This window comes from Equus caballus, chromosome 16 (assembly GCF_041296265.1).
Source record: "Equus caballus isolate H_3958 breed thoroughbred chromosome 16, TB-T2T, whole genome shotgun sequence".
Classification (NCBI taxonomy): Eukaryota; Metazoa; Chordata; class Mammalia; order Perissodactyla; family Equidae; genus Equus; species Equus caballus.
The window spans coordinates 83115646-83133097 of NC_091699.1; the positions used below are offsets into that span (position 1 = coordinate 83115646).

The following is a 17452-nucleotide window of genomic DNA, read 5'->3' on the forward strand; positions in this document are numbered from 1 at the left end:
TGTTTGAAGTTAGGAAATAACAGTGAAATGAGTGTGCCACTTTCAACAGAAGACCCTTACCAAATTTTTAAACATGCATTCCCTTTGCTCAACAACCACTTTCAGGAACTTATGTTACAAAAATACTTCCATGTGTACATTTCAGAAGGATATATAAGGATATTGAAAGAAGTACTATTTTTAATAGAATAAAACTATTCTTAAATGGTTATCTTAAATACGCTTATTTCTTTTTTTAAGAATAAAGCAGAGCAGGTAAAAATTGGTTAAATAAATAAATCATGGCACAGCCATGTTAGGGAATAGTATACAAATATTAAAAACTATAAGGCAAATTCACAGAAAAGTGCCCACAACAGAATTTTGAGTGAAAAAAAATTACACAACTTTGTAGATTAATTTGAATATAAATAGGAAGGAAAAATAAAATATGAATAATAAAAAATCACGCCAAAGTAAAAAATGTTTGGGGCAGATTTCAAAAGAGCAATAGTGAGAAAAAGTTGAAAAGGTGGTTAAAACCAAATTATGGAAAGCACTAGGGTCCTGACTCCTAATCTTTACCTTTCATAAAATGTGGATGCAAAAGAACTTAAGCAGAAAGTAATAGTATAAAGCAGTGTCATGGAAGCGTAGTGTAGATTAAAAATATAGAACACAGCAGATGAAAAAAAAACTTATACTAGTCATTATTTTGTTTCAAATATAGATGACTAGGTTTTGTTCATATTAAAAATTGAATATTAAAGATTTTGTTCATATTAAATAAAAGCTAGTATTGAGATTTAATACAATATGCATTAAAATTATCTTTACATACAGAAATATCTTATAAAATACAGTTTTACATGAAAAAATGAAAGCAAAATACTGAAATGAAATTTCAAAATTTTTACATAAACTTCCTTCATTTTTCTGCTTGTATTTCCACTTAAAGGTGGGAAGCAATAAAGTAGATCTCAAAAGTCAACTTCTGTACCTTGTTAACAATTTTTCTATTAAAATGTAATAAAGAAACTGTCAAGGGGCCAGTCCCGTGACATACTGGTTAAGTTTGGTGCACTCTGCTTTGGCAGCCTGGGTTTACAGTTTTGGATCCCAGGCACGGACCTATACCACTTGTCAGCCATGCTGAGGCAGCGACCCACATACAAAGTGGAGGAAGACTGGCACAAATGTTAGCTCAGGACCAATCTTCTTCAGGGGGAAAAAACAAGAAACTGTCAAGCTTAATGCTAAAGGCCACTTAATTTTAAATTACACTTTTGCAATTTGTAGGTTGTCCATTACTTTGGATAACTGGGAATTCAATATTTCTTTTACCAGTTAGCGTCATCTCACTACTCCACCTCCCTCCCTTCCCACGCAAATTACAAGACCCTTCAATATATCTTGTAACATACATAAAAAGCATTAACGTTATACTCCCTTAAGGAATTCAAAAGGAAATACAAATGAAAAATAGCAAGTATACTAATGAAAAGTTGCCTGATTTTAGTCCTAAAAATAAATCTATTTCATAAATTACCTAAATTTCAAGCTTAAATCGAAAATGAAGTATCAAAAATGAGCAAAGGAATATCAAATAAAAAAATTTAACATATTATCATTAGTGAGCAAAGAAATGAACATTAAAATAATGAATTTTCACCTATGTTATCAAATAATTCTTAAATATAAAACAACTAATTGTTAGCTACATTTCTGGTGGAAGATAAACTAGCCTAATTTTTTGAAGAATAAAATGGTATTTATATATCACATAGTTAAGAAATTCCCTTAAACTAAATAATTTCACCTCTAGTATTCTTAAACGAAAAAAGATGTATCAATGTAAACATAAATAATGAATAAACTTTATACTAGTGAAAAACCATAAAGACGTACTAAAAGAACGGTAAAATAATTATGATTTACCCTTACAATGAATTAGTAAGAAGCCAATAAAAATGTGCTATTGCAGAATATTTAATGATATTTGTTGAGTCAATGAGAAAAGAGAAAAGAGAGTAAGGTTATAAAAAATTGTATACACACACAAAATAACCATGAAATATTAATTGTGGTTATTCTTAATCCACTACTTGAAATGCTTTTTTATACCCTCTCTCCTCTCAAATATTCTTCAGTACATATATGGTACTTATAAAGTCAGATTCTAAAAAAAAAATTAATACGGCAATAAAAATTCTATGCAGCTCCTATTACATGCAAGTCATTTTACTCAGCCACAATGTAACCTGAAGTGTACCTTACTATTAAACAAAATGCCTTTCCTGATACTCTTTACAAAACAATCAAAGAAAAACCTGTAAATTTCTTGATTACATAACCAACAAGAGTACATAAAATGTGAATGTATACGCTAACAGGTTCCAGACAGATTATTGACTGTATTGTTTTATAAATAAAATTAAAACACTGAAAATTTACCTGCATTGCACTTTTCCCCAGTTTCACCACTTCAAATAATGTGACAGGCTCCCCTTCCCCATTCTGCTGAGGGTGCCCATTAGCTCTTCCACGGCCTGTCCCTCTAACTCCAGCTTCAATTCTACTCTTCTCTCCTGGAGATTTTCGAGGTTTCTTATTTGTAGACTGAATAAAAAGATGAGGAAAAATTTAATTAAATGCAGGCATATTATGCTTTATGCAGAATGATCTCAAATTATGTTTGATCCTGTGAAAGGCAGCTAGCACTACTACAGATAAGAGACATAATCCCTGACCAAAGGAAGTTTTACAACTTGTTTTCAGTGGTTAAAAAAAAAGCGCAAACAGCAAAGCAGAAGTTAATTTACATGAGGCATGAAAACAAAGTAAAAAAAAAACTTCAGAATTTTGTAAAACAATAATGCCAATACTGAACACTTTAACCACGCTCCCTCTTGACATTTCCTTCCTCATACTTTCCTCAATACTCTCCTACTTCCTCAGAAATCTTACTTGGAAATGCTATATATTTAATTTCTCCCTCTACTAAAGTGCTCAAGTATTTCTCATCCAGTCATGCAACAAATATACACTGGACATATTTGGAACCATCCTAGGTACTAGAAATACAGCAATAAACAAAACAAACACTCTTACCTTGATGGAGTTTAGTCTTCAATTAACATCTCACCCCATGTCCCCAATTTTTTAAAAAAGTGAACAGTGGCTACCATCTTATCTATGCTTCACCTTTAGAGTGAAAGGTAACTTGATAGAACTGCTTGTAGTTGCTGTTATTATTCCCATAAATTTCATTCATATATAAACTCATCATAGTTGCTGCTTCACCAAACTCAGCAATGCAATTAATGTTGCTGAATGTAATAACATTTCTTGAAACTCTCTCAACAGGCCATGTGATTTCTTCCTTTCCTTTCAGGTATCTTTTCCCTCCCTGTACTCCTTACCTGCTAGCGTTACCTTAGTTCTCTCCTGAGCATCTTTCCTTCTTAATCTTTATATTCTCTTTGAGAGACTTAATTCACTCTCATAATAGCCTGTTTCAATCATCAATTTATTGCCCCCATCTCCAAATCCACTCTTAGTTGACTTTGTCATGCTGGAGCTGGACCCTGTAAACATTTCTCTTTTGTCATCTGCTGCAGTGTTAGGTTATGTAAACAGAGGGCACCAAAGGAACACTACAAAGCACAGCATGGAGAGGCTTGTCTCCCTGCTTTACGGTATCTGCTCCCTTCATTTTCTATTTCTGTGTTCTTCATAGTACTCTTTCACTCCTTTTAGTAGTTTGGAGCCTTACAACTATTTTTGTGTGTGGATTAATACATAGTTTACTGCTTATTCTTAAATAAATTATTTTTATAACAGTTTTAGATTTACAAAAAAATTGTGAAGACAGTACAGAGAATTCCCACATGCATCACATCTAGTTACTCCTATTATTATCTTATCATTTGTATGGGACATTGTTACAATTAATCAACCAAAATTGATATATTAACAAAGTTCATATTTAATTCAGATTTTCTTAGTTTTTGCCTAATGATCTTTTTCTCTTCCAGGACTCCATCGAGATTACCTTATTACATTTACATCACGTTTCCCTAAGCTCCTCTTGGCTGTGACAGTTTTTCAGGTTTCCCTGGTTTATGGTGACTTTGATAGTTTTGAGGAATAGTTGTCAGGTATTTTGTACAACATTCCTCAACTGGGGTCTGTCTGATGGTTTTCTCAAGAGTAGACTGGGATTACAGGTTTCAGAAGGACGATATGATAAAGTGTCATTTTTATCATCTCATATCAAGGGTATGTGTTATCACGTTAACATGATTAATCACTGTTAATATTGACCTTAATCAGCTGGCTGAGGTAGTGTTTGCCAGATTTCTCCACTGTAAAGTTACTTTTCCTCCCCTTTCCAAGCGGTATCCTCTGGAAGAAAGTGACTACGTGCATCCCATGTTCAAGGGGTGGGGAGTTATGCTCCACCTCTTTGAAGGGTGAGCATTTACACATAGTAATGGGAATTCTTCAGTATGGGAGATTTGTCTATTCTTACCTACTCATTCATTTATACTAATGTGGGCTTATCGACATTTATCTTACACTTTCAATTGTAATTCAACATTATTGTATTTTGTTGTTCAACTTATTTCACCTTTGGCCATTGGGAGATCTTTCAGCAGGCTCCTGTGTCCATTTGACATATTCCCATCAGAGAGAGAAGGAGAGAGTGTGTGTTATGTTTAGCACTTGGTTACTTTCTGGCAGCATAACATTTAATCTAGACTCATCTTGCATATTCCCTTCTCCAATTTTAGAATCAGCCAATACTCCAAGGAGCCTCGGTTCCTTTTACTGGAGAATGATATTAGAGATAAAGATCTGGGGACTAGGTCTTGCTCCTCGATACTGAGTGTCCTTGCTTCTAGGCCCTGAAGCAAACAAAGAAATATATGTTCCGTATGTATACATCTAACGATAAATATTTCTGTATGTAATGATCTGTTATCTATATTAAGCTCAACATAAATTCATACTGGTATCTCCAACTTTAATCCATTCCCACATGGACAACTCTTCCCTTTCCTTATCAATAAACTCCCATTCCAACAGTGAGAAACTTGGCTCCCACTAGTATACACGCATGGCAGTATTAGAATTGTTAAACCATACCCCATAGAAAACAACTTTATGAACTAGATTAGAGTGCTTATATATACTATGTACTGTTTTGTTGACTTTGGTCTTACAGACTCATTTCCAAAGTTACTTAAGTGACCAACTCCTCCTCCACTCCCTTCAGTGACACTGTTTCAAACACTTGCTTAGATTGCTGTATTTCATTCTACATTTCACTCTGCTATCCCCCAACCTCCTAAACGAATTTTTAAAAATCTGTATTCATGAAATTCACTCTTTTTCTGTAAAATTGGATGGGTTTTGACAAATGCATAGTGGCATGTATGCACAGTTACAGTATCACAGAGAAGCGTTTCACCACCTTAAAAAAAATCCACCTTAAAAAAAATCCTGTTTTTCACCCAATCAACCCTGCTACTTACCCCTGGCAAACACTAAATTTTTTATCATCACTACATAGTTTTGTCTTTTACAGTCATATAATGGGAATCATAGAGTATGTAGCCTCTTCAGACTGGCATCTTTTACTTTAACAACATGTATTTAAGATTCATCCATGTCGTTTAGATGCTGAATAGCTAATTTCTTTTTATTTCTAAATAACATCCTATTGTACGGATGTACCACATTTTGTCATCTATCTATCTAATGATGCACATCTTGGTCACCATTTTTGGCAATTAGGAATAAAGCTGCTATATGCATTCACATGTAGGGTTTTGTGTGGACATAATTTTCAAATCAATTGTGTACACCTAGGAGGATGATTACTGGATCATATGGTAAAACTATGTTTAGCTTTGTATGAAACTGCCAAACTGTCTTCCAAAGTGGCTGTACTATTTTGCATTCCCACCAGCAATGAATGAGAGTTCCTGTTACTTTGCATCCTTACCAGAAAATTGGTAGTGTCAGGTTTTTGGATTTCAGCCAGTCTAATAGGTATATAGTGGTATCTCATTGTTGTCTTAATTTGCAATTCCTGGATGAGAATTTATTAAGGACTTTTTAATAATTAATAATTCTTCACACTAAGCTTTTCTGTTCAAATTACTGGCAAGGATTTCGTCTCCTGACTAGACCCTGACTGATTCTCTATACTTGCACTATCCAAGCACTTGAGCACTTGAAATTCAGCTACTCAAAACTGAGATGTGCGGTAAGTGTAAAACATCCACAAGATTGTGAAGATTTATTATGAAAAATAGCACATAAAATATCTCATTAGGGGCCAGCCCCGTGGCCGAGTGGTTAAGTTTGTGCGCTCCGCTTTGGCAGCCTAGAGTTTCACCAGTTCAAATCCTAGGCATAGACGTGGCACTGCTCATCAAGCCATGCTGAGGCAGCATCCCACATGCCACAACTAGAAGGACCCACAACTAAAAATACACAACTATGTACTGGGGGGCTTTAGGGAGAAAGAGGAAAAATTTAAAAAAAAAATCTCGTTAATAATTTTATGCTGATTACATGATGAAATGACAATATTGTAGATATATTAGGTTAAATAAATTATATTATTAAAGTTAATTTCCCCCATTTCTTGTAACTTACTAGAAAACACTAAATTGCAGATGTGCCTCACATTATATTTCCATTGACAATGCCACTCTATCCTAATACAACAACCACAATAATCCTTATAAATACAAACCTAATCCCATCACTTCCTTGTTTATTTAATCTCTGATCCTCACAATCATCAAGTTAAAGTTCAAACTCCTCAGCATGGCATGTAAGGCTATCAATTACAATCCATTCAGTTATCTACAACACCAGAGTCCTCTTTATAGGCTACAATCATGCCATATTGATCAATTTAAAGTTGTCTGAAAACATTATTTCACATATTCATCTTGTTTATAGTTCGACTCTACATCCTGTCTCCTCCTAACAAGTCTTGTTTCTGTGCTCACACTATTAAGAATAATAGGTTATCTTCTCAGTTCTGTGCTTGCACGTGTGTGTGTATATGAGCACATACACGTGTTCGTATGAAGAGAGGAGAGGGAAAATGTTACTTTTCTTTACTGAACAGGTAATGCATTCACATGGCTCAAAACTCAAAAGGTGATTAAAGTTATACAATGGAAACTTGCCCACCTCTGTCATCAAGCCACAATCTTCTGTCCTAAGAGGCAATCAACATCATTCATTCCTGAAATGTCCTTCCAGAGACATTTAAACATATAAAAAATGCATATGAAAGAAATTCAAGAAGATATAAATAAATGGAAACTAATTCCATGTTCATGAATTGGAAGACTTAACATCATTAAGATGTCAATACTACCCAAAGTGATCTACAGGTTCAATGCAATCCCTATCAAAATTCCAATGACCTTTTTTGCAGAAACAGAAAAAACGATTCTAAAATTCACAGGGAATCTCAAACGACCCCAAAAAGCCAAAACAATCCTGAAAAAGAACAAGGCTGGAGGACTCACACTTCTTGATTTCAAAACTTCGTATAAAGCTACAGCAATGAAAACAGTGTGGTGCTGGCATAAAGGCAAACATATAGACCAATGGGAGAATATAGAACCTAGAAATAAACCCTCATACATATCATTAAGTAATTTTTGACAAGGGTGCTCAGACCATGCAATGGGGAATGAGTAAAAAGGCAACCACAGAATGGGAGAAAATATTTGCAAATCATATATCTGATAAGAGATTAATATCCAGAATATAGAGAGAACTCCTAAAACTCAACAACAAAACAAACCACCCAAATGGAAAACGGGTGAAGGACTTGAACAGACATTTCTCCAAAGATACAAAAATGGCCAATAAGCACATGAAAAGATGCTCAACATCACTAATAACTAGGGACATGCAAATCAAAACTACAATAAGACACCACCTCACACCTATAGTAAGTATGATAGGATGGCTACTATCACAAAAAGAGAAAACAAGTCTTGGGAAGGATGTGGAAAAACTGAAACTCTTGTGTACTGCTGATGGGAATGTACAACAGTACAGCCATTGTGGAAAACAGTACGGCAGTTCCTCAAAAAATTAAAAACAATTACCATATGATCCAGCAATTATACATCTGGTATACACCCAAAAAAACTCAAAGCAGAGTCTCAAAAGATATTTGTAAACTCACGTTCCCAGCAACATCATTCACAATAGCTAAAACTTGGAAGCAACCCAAGTATCCATCAACAGATAAACGGATAAGCAAATGTGGTATAGACATACAATGGAATATTATTCAGCCTTAGAAAGGAAGGAAATTCTGACATATGCTACAACATGGAAGAACCGTGAAGACATTGTGCTAAGTGAAATAAGCTAGTCACAAAAAGACAAATGCTCTATGATTCCATTTATATGAGGTACTTAGTCAAAATCATAGAAACAGAAAGTAGAATGGTGGTTGCCAGGGGCTGGGGAGAGGAGGTAGTTACTGTTTAATGCGTATAAAGCTTCAGTTTTAAAATATGAAGAAACTTCTGGAAATGGATGGTAGTGATGACTGCACAACATTATGAATGTATTTAATACCACTGACCTGCATACTTAAAAATGGTTAAGTTGGCAAATCTTGTGTGTATTTCACCAGAATAAAAAAAAAAATTGGATAAAACCTAATGCATATATATTTCCATGTATCTATGATATTTTATGTTACTTATGCACAGTTCTACACCATTCTATTTTCACTATCAACATATTCTGTAGTCAATCTATATAACAAGACCTACGGAATGTCTTGATTCTTTTCTGAAAGCTACAGTGCTGCACTGCACAGATGTATGGTCATGCACTGCATAACAACATTCTGGTCAATGATAGACCACATATAGGACAGTGGTCCCATAAGATTAGTACCATATAGCCTAGGTGTATAGTAGGCTATACCATGTAAGTTTGTGTAAGTACACTCCATGATGTTCAAACAACGATGAAATCACCTAATGATGCACTATCAGGACATATCCCTGTCATTAAGTGACGCATGACTGTACATTAATTTATTTAGCCATTAACCTATTGATGGACATTTATTTTGTTTTAAATCTTTTACTATGACAAATAATACTGCAACAAATAAGCCTATGTGTGTGTAGGAAAGTTTGTGTGTCACACACACATACACCATTATACATACATAGCACATATGTAGTATGAACTAAACTCCATGAATAAAGAGAAAACAAACCATAATTCTCACACCTGGGAGACTTTTAGCATTGGTTATAAAGGGGAAAAAAAAATTAAGAACCTAAAACTCCATTTGATCTTATCTAGGGTCTATCTATATTTTATCCCCATTATCACAAGAGTGACTTTCCTATTACAGATCCAGACAGTAATAAACAGTAAAGATTCAGAAAGACAAATCAAAAAACTGTTGTTCAGAAAGGATGTCCCTAATAAAAAAAGAAGAGTAAGGAAGAGGGAAGATCATAGTAAAACAGGATACACACAATCTTTAACTTAGACTCAAGGGATACAACTGCAGTCCTGAGAGTAATTCCTCTCTCAGACATACAGCTATACTTATCCCACTCAAATCACATGTTTGTTTGTGGTTGGGGGTGTAGGGGAGATTCTAAAAATACACAAACAACCCTTCAAGTACTTTGACTTACCAGGCTCCCTTCCCTAAAAATTTGTGGCAACACAGATAAGGCCACCTGTAGATGTAGTCCTATTCCTGGACAAGGATCCAAAGTGACCTCAAATGAAAGAAATGGATGATGTTCTATGTCAAACTCGCTTGGCTGGTCCAGTTCAGAGGTTGCGCTGTCTTAAGAACTGTGTCCTTGCCTTAATTCTGAGGTTACTAATGCAGTAGTAACCTAGCAACTAACCCAGTTCCTCTGAAGCTAGAGTCCTGTCCTACCATTATCAGTTTACTCTAGGGACTGAAGTCCTATCCTTGAATACCAGGCCGTTAGATGGAATCCCCCCGCCACGACAGGCTGTCAGACCACAAAGACACTAGTTCTAGCATAGATCCAGCTCAGCACAGATCTATAAACGTTTACTTTTCCTAGAGACATAACCTCCCTGATGGAACATGATCAGCTTACTCCATCTACCCCAAGTGTTACCTGCCTAGGAAATCTTTCTTCTACTAATAGCAAATGGATCTCTTCCCAAATATCTGCCTCAATCTAGTGGGCACGTCTACTTTCTATGCCTTGTCTCATGAAGTCTCAAGTATTCTGCCTTTCAGAATTCATGCTTAAGAGTCTAAGTGACACATATGGTATTATTGCCAATTATGCATAACCTGGATCTAATCATGGGGAAACAAACTCAAACTGATTCAATCTAAAGAATACAAGGTATTAGAAAACAGATTTTTTTTCACTCATTCAAAACAATTATTTCTTCATTCGTCATGCAGTTACCAGGTACCAGACACATAAAAAAGTTGATACTTCCACGTAGCACCACACACAGTTTTCAAAGAACTTATAGTATTTAAGATGTATTTTTCAATATCCCAATACAAATTTGTCAATTGGTGGTGGAGGAAAAACACTTATGCTTCAAATCCCATAAACAGTGTAAGTGAGATGTCTATGGTCTTAAGGTTAGTAATACAGAAAACTAGGGTCATGCGTTCATTGCTGCATCTAATTAAAGGGACACAGTGGGGAAAAAATGCTAATGAATATCTGTAGGAAAATGAAACTATCTGAAACAAAGCCTGCCTCAACATAAAAAGCAATGAATTTTGTAGAAAACAGGCTCAGGAAGTCACAAAGCTATACATCCTTCACTGCATCTTTGTGAAAATGATGCAATCTAATGTCAGAGTGTAGAATACTTTTTAGGACAAATGTTTTACTACAACTCTAATACTATTTAATTTAAATGTGTACCTAAACTTCTGGTAAACTGTGTTAAGTAAAAGTTAGCACTGCTGTGTAGGAAAATTAACTATCTAAAATTACTCTATCCCAAAAGCTGTATATAGAATAAGCTGCAGCCTGAATGCACAATGACTTTTCTAGAAGCTCTAAGAGATACAGATACACCAACTTTTTTTTTACTTTTGTGCTTTATTTGAATTTATTTATAAACTATAAACGTGAAATAACCCCTACCCTTTCACAAATAATGTACATAAACATATTTGGGATAGCTCAATGCAAAATCTCTATATATAGTTAAAAGAAAAACAGCAAGACAAATAACTGCAATATAATATATCAAACTATAGTATATAAAAAATATTTTTCATGGAAGTTTGGTTTAAGATAACTGTTGGAAAGGTTCTATGAAGGGAAAAATTATTTCCATGACAGGTAATCAAGGAAAGTTTCACAGAAGAGATGAGCTGCAAGCTGGGACTTAATGGATGAGTAAAATTAGTAAGATTAGTATAAACAGAACTTAGGAAACAAGGATTACAGAAAGAAAAAACACCATGGCTAAAATGTAGAAGTGAGAAAGCACAAGCCACATACAGAAGAACAAAAGAGATGTACCTGACTGAATGAAAGGTTATGAGTAGGGAAACACAATAAAATATTAGGTTGCAAGGTAAGTTAGAAGAACATATCCCACAACAAACAGGCACTTCTTGCTATTTGAACAGGTTAAAAAAAGGTCAACCTGTCAGTATTAAAAAGGATAAAAGAGAAAAGAGAAAAGACTAAAGGTAGGAAGGTAACAGTACAGACTCCTATAAAGTGAGGCCTAAAGAAAAGAACTTGGGAAACCTAAAAGAAGGGAGAAACAGAGAAGACGCTGTGAAATAAAAATTCATCAGATCTAGAATCTCATTAGATGTAGGAGAGAAGGGAAGGCACTTGGGATGAGGAAATTTAATGGCAACTTACATTTTAATTCTGGGTTCTTGGAAGAATTATGGCACATTTTAACAAAATTAAGAAAGTCAGAACTAAAAACTAGTCTACAAAAGAAACGCTAAACGAAAAATTAAAAAAATAAGAAGGCTAGTTTGGGAAAGAAGAGGAAATACAAGTCCAACTGATAAATACATTTCCAAAAGTGATCATAAAAGTACATAGGCATAAGCTACAAAAATTATTTTGTAAAGAGATTTTGGTTTCTTAGAAAAATAAAAATAGAAAAAGTGATACAGTCATGATAAATAGACAATTCAGAAAAGAAACACAAATGATCAATATGGCAGAACATACTAATAGAATTTTATACCACTTAAAAATTAGCAAAGATTTAACAATCAGTATAAGTAAAGGTAAGACAGGTAATGCCGTATATTTTGCTGTGTGAAAGGCAAACCGATAATATACATCAAAAGCTTTCAAAACATTTGACATACATTTTGACTAACCAACTCCAGTTTTAAGAATTTAGGACCTCCCCCCAAAAAAATGGCTCTAGAGGAAAACATATTTACGATATAGTTTATGTCAGCATGGTTTAGATTAGTGAATAATTTTTACCATAAATGTTCAGCAACAGAGGATTAATTAAATAACTTGGTACAGAATATTATGCAGCCATTAAAAATTATGTGAAATATATAAATATCATGAATTCACAATATTCTAAATAAAAATACCAAATAATTTAGAAGATTTTTATAAATTTTTATAAATAAATTCAGCTGTTAACCTATCCTTCTGGTACTCACTGTTAACACTTTGTTCTGTATTCTCCATCTTCTTTTTATGTGTATGAATATATAGACATAAAAGTAAAAACTGTACCTCTTTTTATTTACCTATCCTACTTAGTTTAAACAAATTAAAAAGTTAAACAGTGCTGAGAATAGAAGAGCTGGTTCTTACTTAAACAGAATTAAGAGAACAAAGTCCTTAATAAAATACTAAATCAAAGACTAAAGATAGGTTAGGTTACAGATGTGCTGATTTACGTGACAACTAAAAGCAACATAAAATCCTGATTGGCACCTAAACCAAGAAGAAAAAAATGTTTTTCTCTTTTGCTTAGGACATTGTTAGGACAACTGGCAAAATCTGAATGAAGTGTATAGATAAGGTCAGTATTATATAAATATTATTTTCCTGATTTTCATAACTGTACTATAGTTGTGTAGAAGAATGCCCTTGATTTTAAGGAAATTCATACTCTATATTCATTAAGAATATAAAGTAGCATCATGTCTGCAACTTATTCTCAAATAGTTGAAAAATCATAACTGGTATATAATACAGATTTATATATACAAATATATATTTACATATATATGTGTCTGTATAGAGAGAGAGAGAAAAAAATATGATAGAGCAAATGTAGTAAAATGCTAACATTTGGACAATCTGCATGAAGAGTCTAAACAGAAATTCTCTGTAGAATTCTTGGAACTCTTCTGTGTCTGAAATTATTTCAAAATAAAAAGAATTTTAAACACCAGGGGAAAAAAGTGACGATTTAACAAAATTAAACATCATTCATTCATTCAATAAAAACTTACTGAAAGTCAGACGCTAGTACACAGCCCTAAATAAATTAAATAAAAACCCCTTCCTTCATGCATGTTACCTTCTAGTAAGGGAGACCGACAATAAGTAAATAAGTAAAATGCATACTATGTTAGATAGCAATAAGTGCTATAGAAAGAGGTGGAAACACACACACAAAGGGAATAGTAAGTCTCCCTGGGTAAAACTGAGGATTTGCCATTTCATCTTTAGGGGAGGCCTCAATTAGATGAGACAGGGCCCTCAGACAAGGAGCAAGCCTAAGCTTGAGCAAAAGCATATGACAGTGGCTTAATCAGTTTTGTAGGTAAAAATGATTGATGCAATTTACAAATAGATTAGACAGGATTTGCTGATAGATTGGATACAGGCTGACAAAAAAGAGTCAAAGATGATTACACGGTTTAGAGCCTGAATAATCAGAGGAATGAAGTTGCTATTAGAGAAGAAAGGCGGGCAGGGGATAGGAAGCTTGGGAATTTGGTTTTTTTAAACATCTTGGGTTCATTAAATATCTAAATGAAGATGCTCAACAGGTATCTGAGTCTGGAGTCTAGGGGTAAAGTCCAGGCTGGAGACATAAATCTGGGTGACATAAGCTTAGAGATGGTATTTAAAGTCATGAGATCAGATGTGATCACCAAGCAAATAGTGTGTGTAGACAGAGAAAATGATGTTCATTATTTGTTAATACAATCACAGGTCAGACATAAATGTGACACTATATAATGTTTGTTTAGAGATCATTAATTATTTGGGTAGAGAGCTACAATAATAACAAATATGAATTAAGACAACTGCAAAATAATGGTTGTTTAATAAGAAACAAAAGTATCTGATAATAGTACACTGAAAAGAAATACCAAAAATAAGATGCCCTGTAAGAATTCAGAAATAAGGAAAACAACACTGCTCATAATAAAAAGTCCTTATACTATTTATTTTCATTTCACTGAGTAAATGAATAAAACCAGAGATCCATGAAGTCCTTTTAAAAAGTATGAATAGTATTAGAATAGCTAAACAAAGAGTGTATCAAGTGAAACTTGGAATTGTTCAAAATGGAGCCAGTTAACAGAAAATGTGCAAGCAATCTTCAGAATGGGTACTGTGGTATAACTCAAATTTGATCGTTCTGACAATTATACCTCTCCATATTAACTAATAGCTTGGCATTCTGGCATTTTAATTTAAGAGAAAGAATTTGGAAGTTAGGATAACAATTCAAATCCTAGCTTTACCACTGACACAGTGTGTGTGACCTTAGGTAAATTACCACTTCCTATTTTTTTTCCTACCCTACAAATTGCGTATAAGACTTATTTCATAGTATTGGTGTGAGGATTAAATGACATAAAAAGCACCAGCTCACTGCAAAGTCCAGAGTAGAAACTCAAGAAGGTGTGTTGGTTCCAAGATCAAGAAGTGGGCCTGAGTCAGGCGGAAGTGTAGATAGCCATGGGAACTAATGAGGGTGAAAATACGGACCAAAGTCTAACACAAGTCTCTAGAATGCTACTATCCTATCCTGGTCAATATTTTTTCAATTCCATAAACAGAGATGAACATGTACTATTTACCTATTAGATTACGTAGTAGCAATTTCACTAAAAATGAAATCATATTTCCAACCCCAAAAGAGACAAGCATTTGGATACACAAACTCCTCATCATCAAGGAAAGCAAAATATTACAGAGATGCAGCTGTAGACACATCAGAATTAAATAATTTCTAAAGAATAATACAATAGCCTGCTGAAGGGGTGATAAATTCTCCTTAGGGAAAAAAATAAAGGCTTTCTTGAAGGAGACAGCACTTAATCTAAATCTTATAAGTGAAGAATTTCAATTGGAGGAGACAAATTCAAATGAGCAATCATGTAGGCAGTTCATTCTCCTATCTTCAAGCTAAATTTCCTAAGTTTAGTCTTACTTCCTCTAAGACTTTTTGCACCTATAACCCATGAATCTTAGAGAAACCAATGTTAACTTGCCTATAGTCTCAGAAAAATCATACAGTAGTACAGGGCTATAAAAGGAAGCTGAAATTTTCCATAATAAGAACTTTTATTTAAAAAATTGCTAACAGAAAAATCACATCATAAAAATAAGCAGAAAACAATCTAAGCCTTAACCTCTTGACCCACTGATACTACCGTCTGAGAGCTTATGCTGCCTTAAGTTAAATAATCACTGTTGTATTCAGAATACATAAAGATATTCCTCAAAGTAAGGATACCTAGAGCTCTTCTAAACTTCTCAATCAAGTATCAATGAGAATATATCCTGAGACCAGCCCCAAATCCCAAACTAGTACTACCAAAATGCACACTTAAGAGCTCACAAGAAATCACAGTTACATCTAAAAAGCAGGGAAGTCATAACTAACTACAACTCATTCCATGTTAATTATCTTCTTTACGACTTCACATGGACCACCATTTATTTACAAGAAAAGTATGAAGAGGAAAAAAGATACTATAATCAATTTCCTTTTTCTGATCACTACCAAGCCAATTTATGAAGCAAAGTTTACAAGAATCTCTAATTTATCACTAAAATAAAAAAAAGTATTAACAGTACTAGAATCAACAGCTCATATCAAGCCCCTCTGCTTGATAACTATTATAAGAATAAAGAAGACAAGCATAATACATACTGGAGGCCGGCCAGGACGACCCCTTTTTCTTTTTCCTTTGATCTCTGTTTCTTCAAGTTCACTGCCAGCATCGGAATGGGCAGTAGTTTCATTAGTTGAATCCCTAGAAAATGTGATATATTATTTTAGTGAACAAATTAATTCATAAATATAATGCAGTTCTGTCCCACTACTTTCCTTACCTCCTGCTATAAGGCTGATTAGAAGTGGTTTATACTTTTAGAAAAACTCTTTAGCAAACTGAAAATGTTATCCTCCCTGCCTAATATCATATAACATTGAGTGAAATGAATCCCCTAAACCGAGAAATAAAGAGGAGGAAATGACTGTGGAAATGGCACCTGCTATACAAAATATAAATGCAAAATACAATTGCAAAAAACTAATTCTTCAATATAAAAAGATAAAGGCTTAGGAGGAATTTTATTCACTTCATAAAAAAATCATAAAAGTGGTATGCTGGTAAATGTTTAACAACTGGCTCTTCAAAAAAATATGCACATGGGTTATTAGAAATGTTACCAATATAAAGGATGCATAGCACACAATTTACAAACAACAATAAAATACACAGTATTCTTTATTGCAAATTTCATATAGCTAATTGATTCACATAAATAATTCTGACAATTTTGCCAAACTCCTGTATCCATAGCTAACCTTTCGTTGCAACTGATGATGAAATAGGGTTTTGACATGAAAGACGGTTGATACCCTTGTTCACTTTAATGAACAGGAGGCAAGTAAAATGACAAAGATATATGTTGGAACTTCACTCATTCAGCAATCATGTGAGCAACTTCTTTACTGAATCAGACAGTATTTCTCAAATACTGGAAGGATATTTACTCAATTTTTTGTGCTATCATAATGTAATAGCCATACACCTGATACACCTTTAAGTTTAATCTGCATTATTAATAATTTCTCCATCATTTTATTAAGTCTAAAGCCATTTTCAAACTACCAAAGTGACACCACCAAACAACAGTTTGGCAGTAATGAACAGCAGTAGTATACCACTGAAAGATTTTTCCACCATAAAGATACAATAGGTGCAAATAAAAACCACAGGAGCAAAGAAAACAGTAATATGTAAAACAATTAGAAAGTGGTGAGTTTTGAGTATTTATTACCTTTATACTTAATATGATTTATTTAAAGTTTATATAATTTAACTTTTTATAATCCCTATGTTATATTAATTGGGTCACAAAATTCCTGGAAATTTAATATTCAGCTCTCCAGACAAGTACAGGCTGGCTCCAGCACAGCACTGAAAAAG

General features: G+C 33.9%; 1 protein-coding gene across 7 annotated transcripts in view; it reads right to left on the minus strand.

Annotated features, from left to right (window-relative positions):
* STAG1 (STAG1 cohesin complex component) overlaps positions 1–17452 on the minus strand; it is a 371021-nt gene that overhangs the window by 242063 nt on the left and 111506 nt on the right. For 4 of the 7 annotated variants that reach the window (XM_070238181.1, XM_023620972.2, XM_070238185.1 and 1 more), the window contains exons 3-4: positions 16168–16270; positions 2434–2598 (exon numbers count right to left, since the gene is read on the minus strand). In XM_070238181.1, the coding sequence (XP_070094282.1) occupies positions 2434–2598; positions 16168–16270 (268 nt within the window). Of the gene's footprint in view, positions 1–2433; positions 2599–3401; positions 3608–16167; positions 16271–17452 lie in introns of those variants that run through there. The other 3 variants (XM_070238182.1, XM_070238184.1, XM_070238183.1) reach the window with 2 other exon arrangements.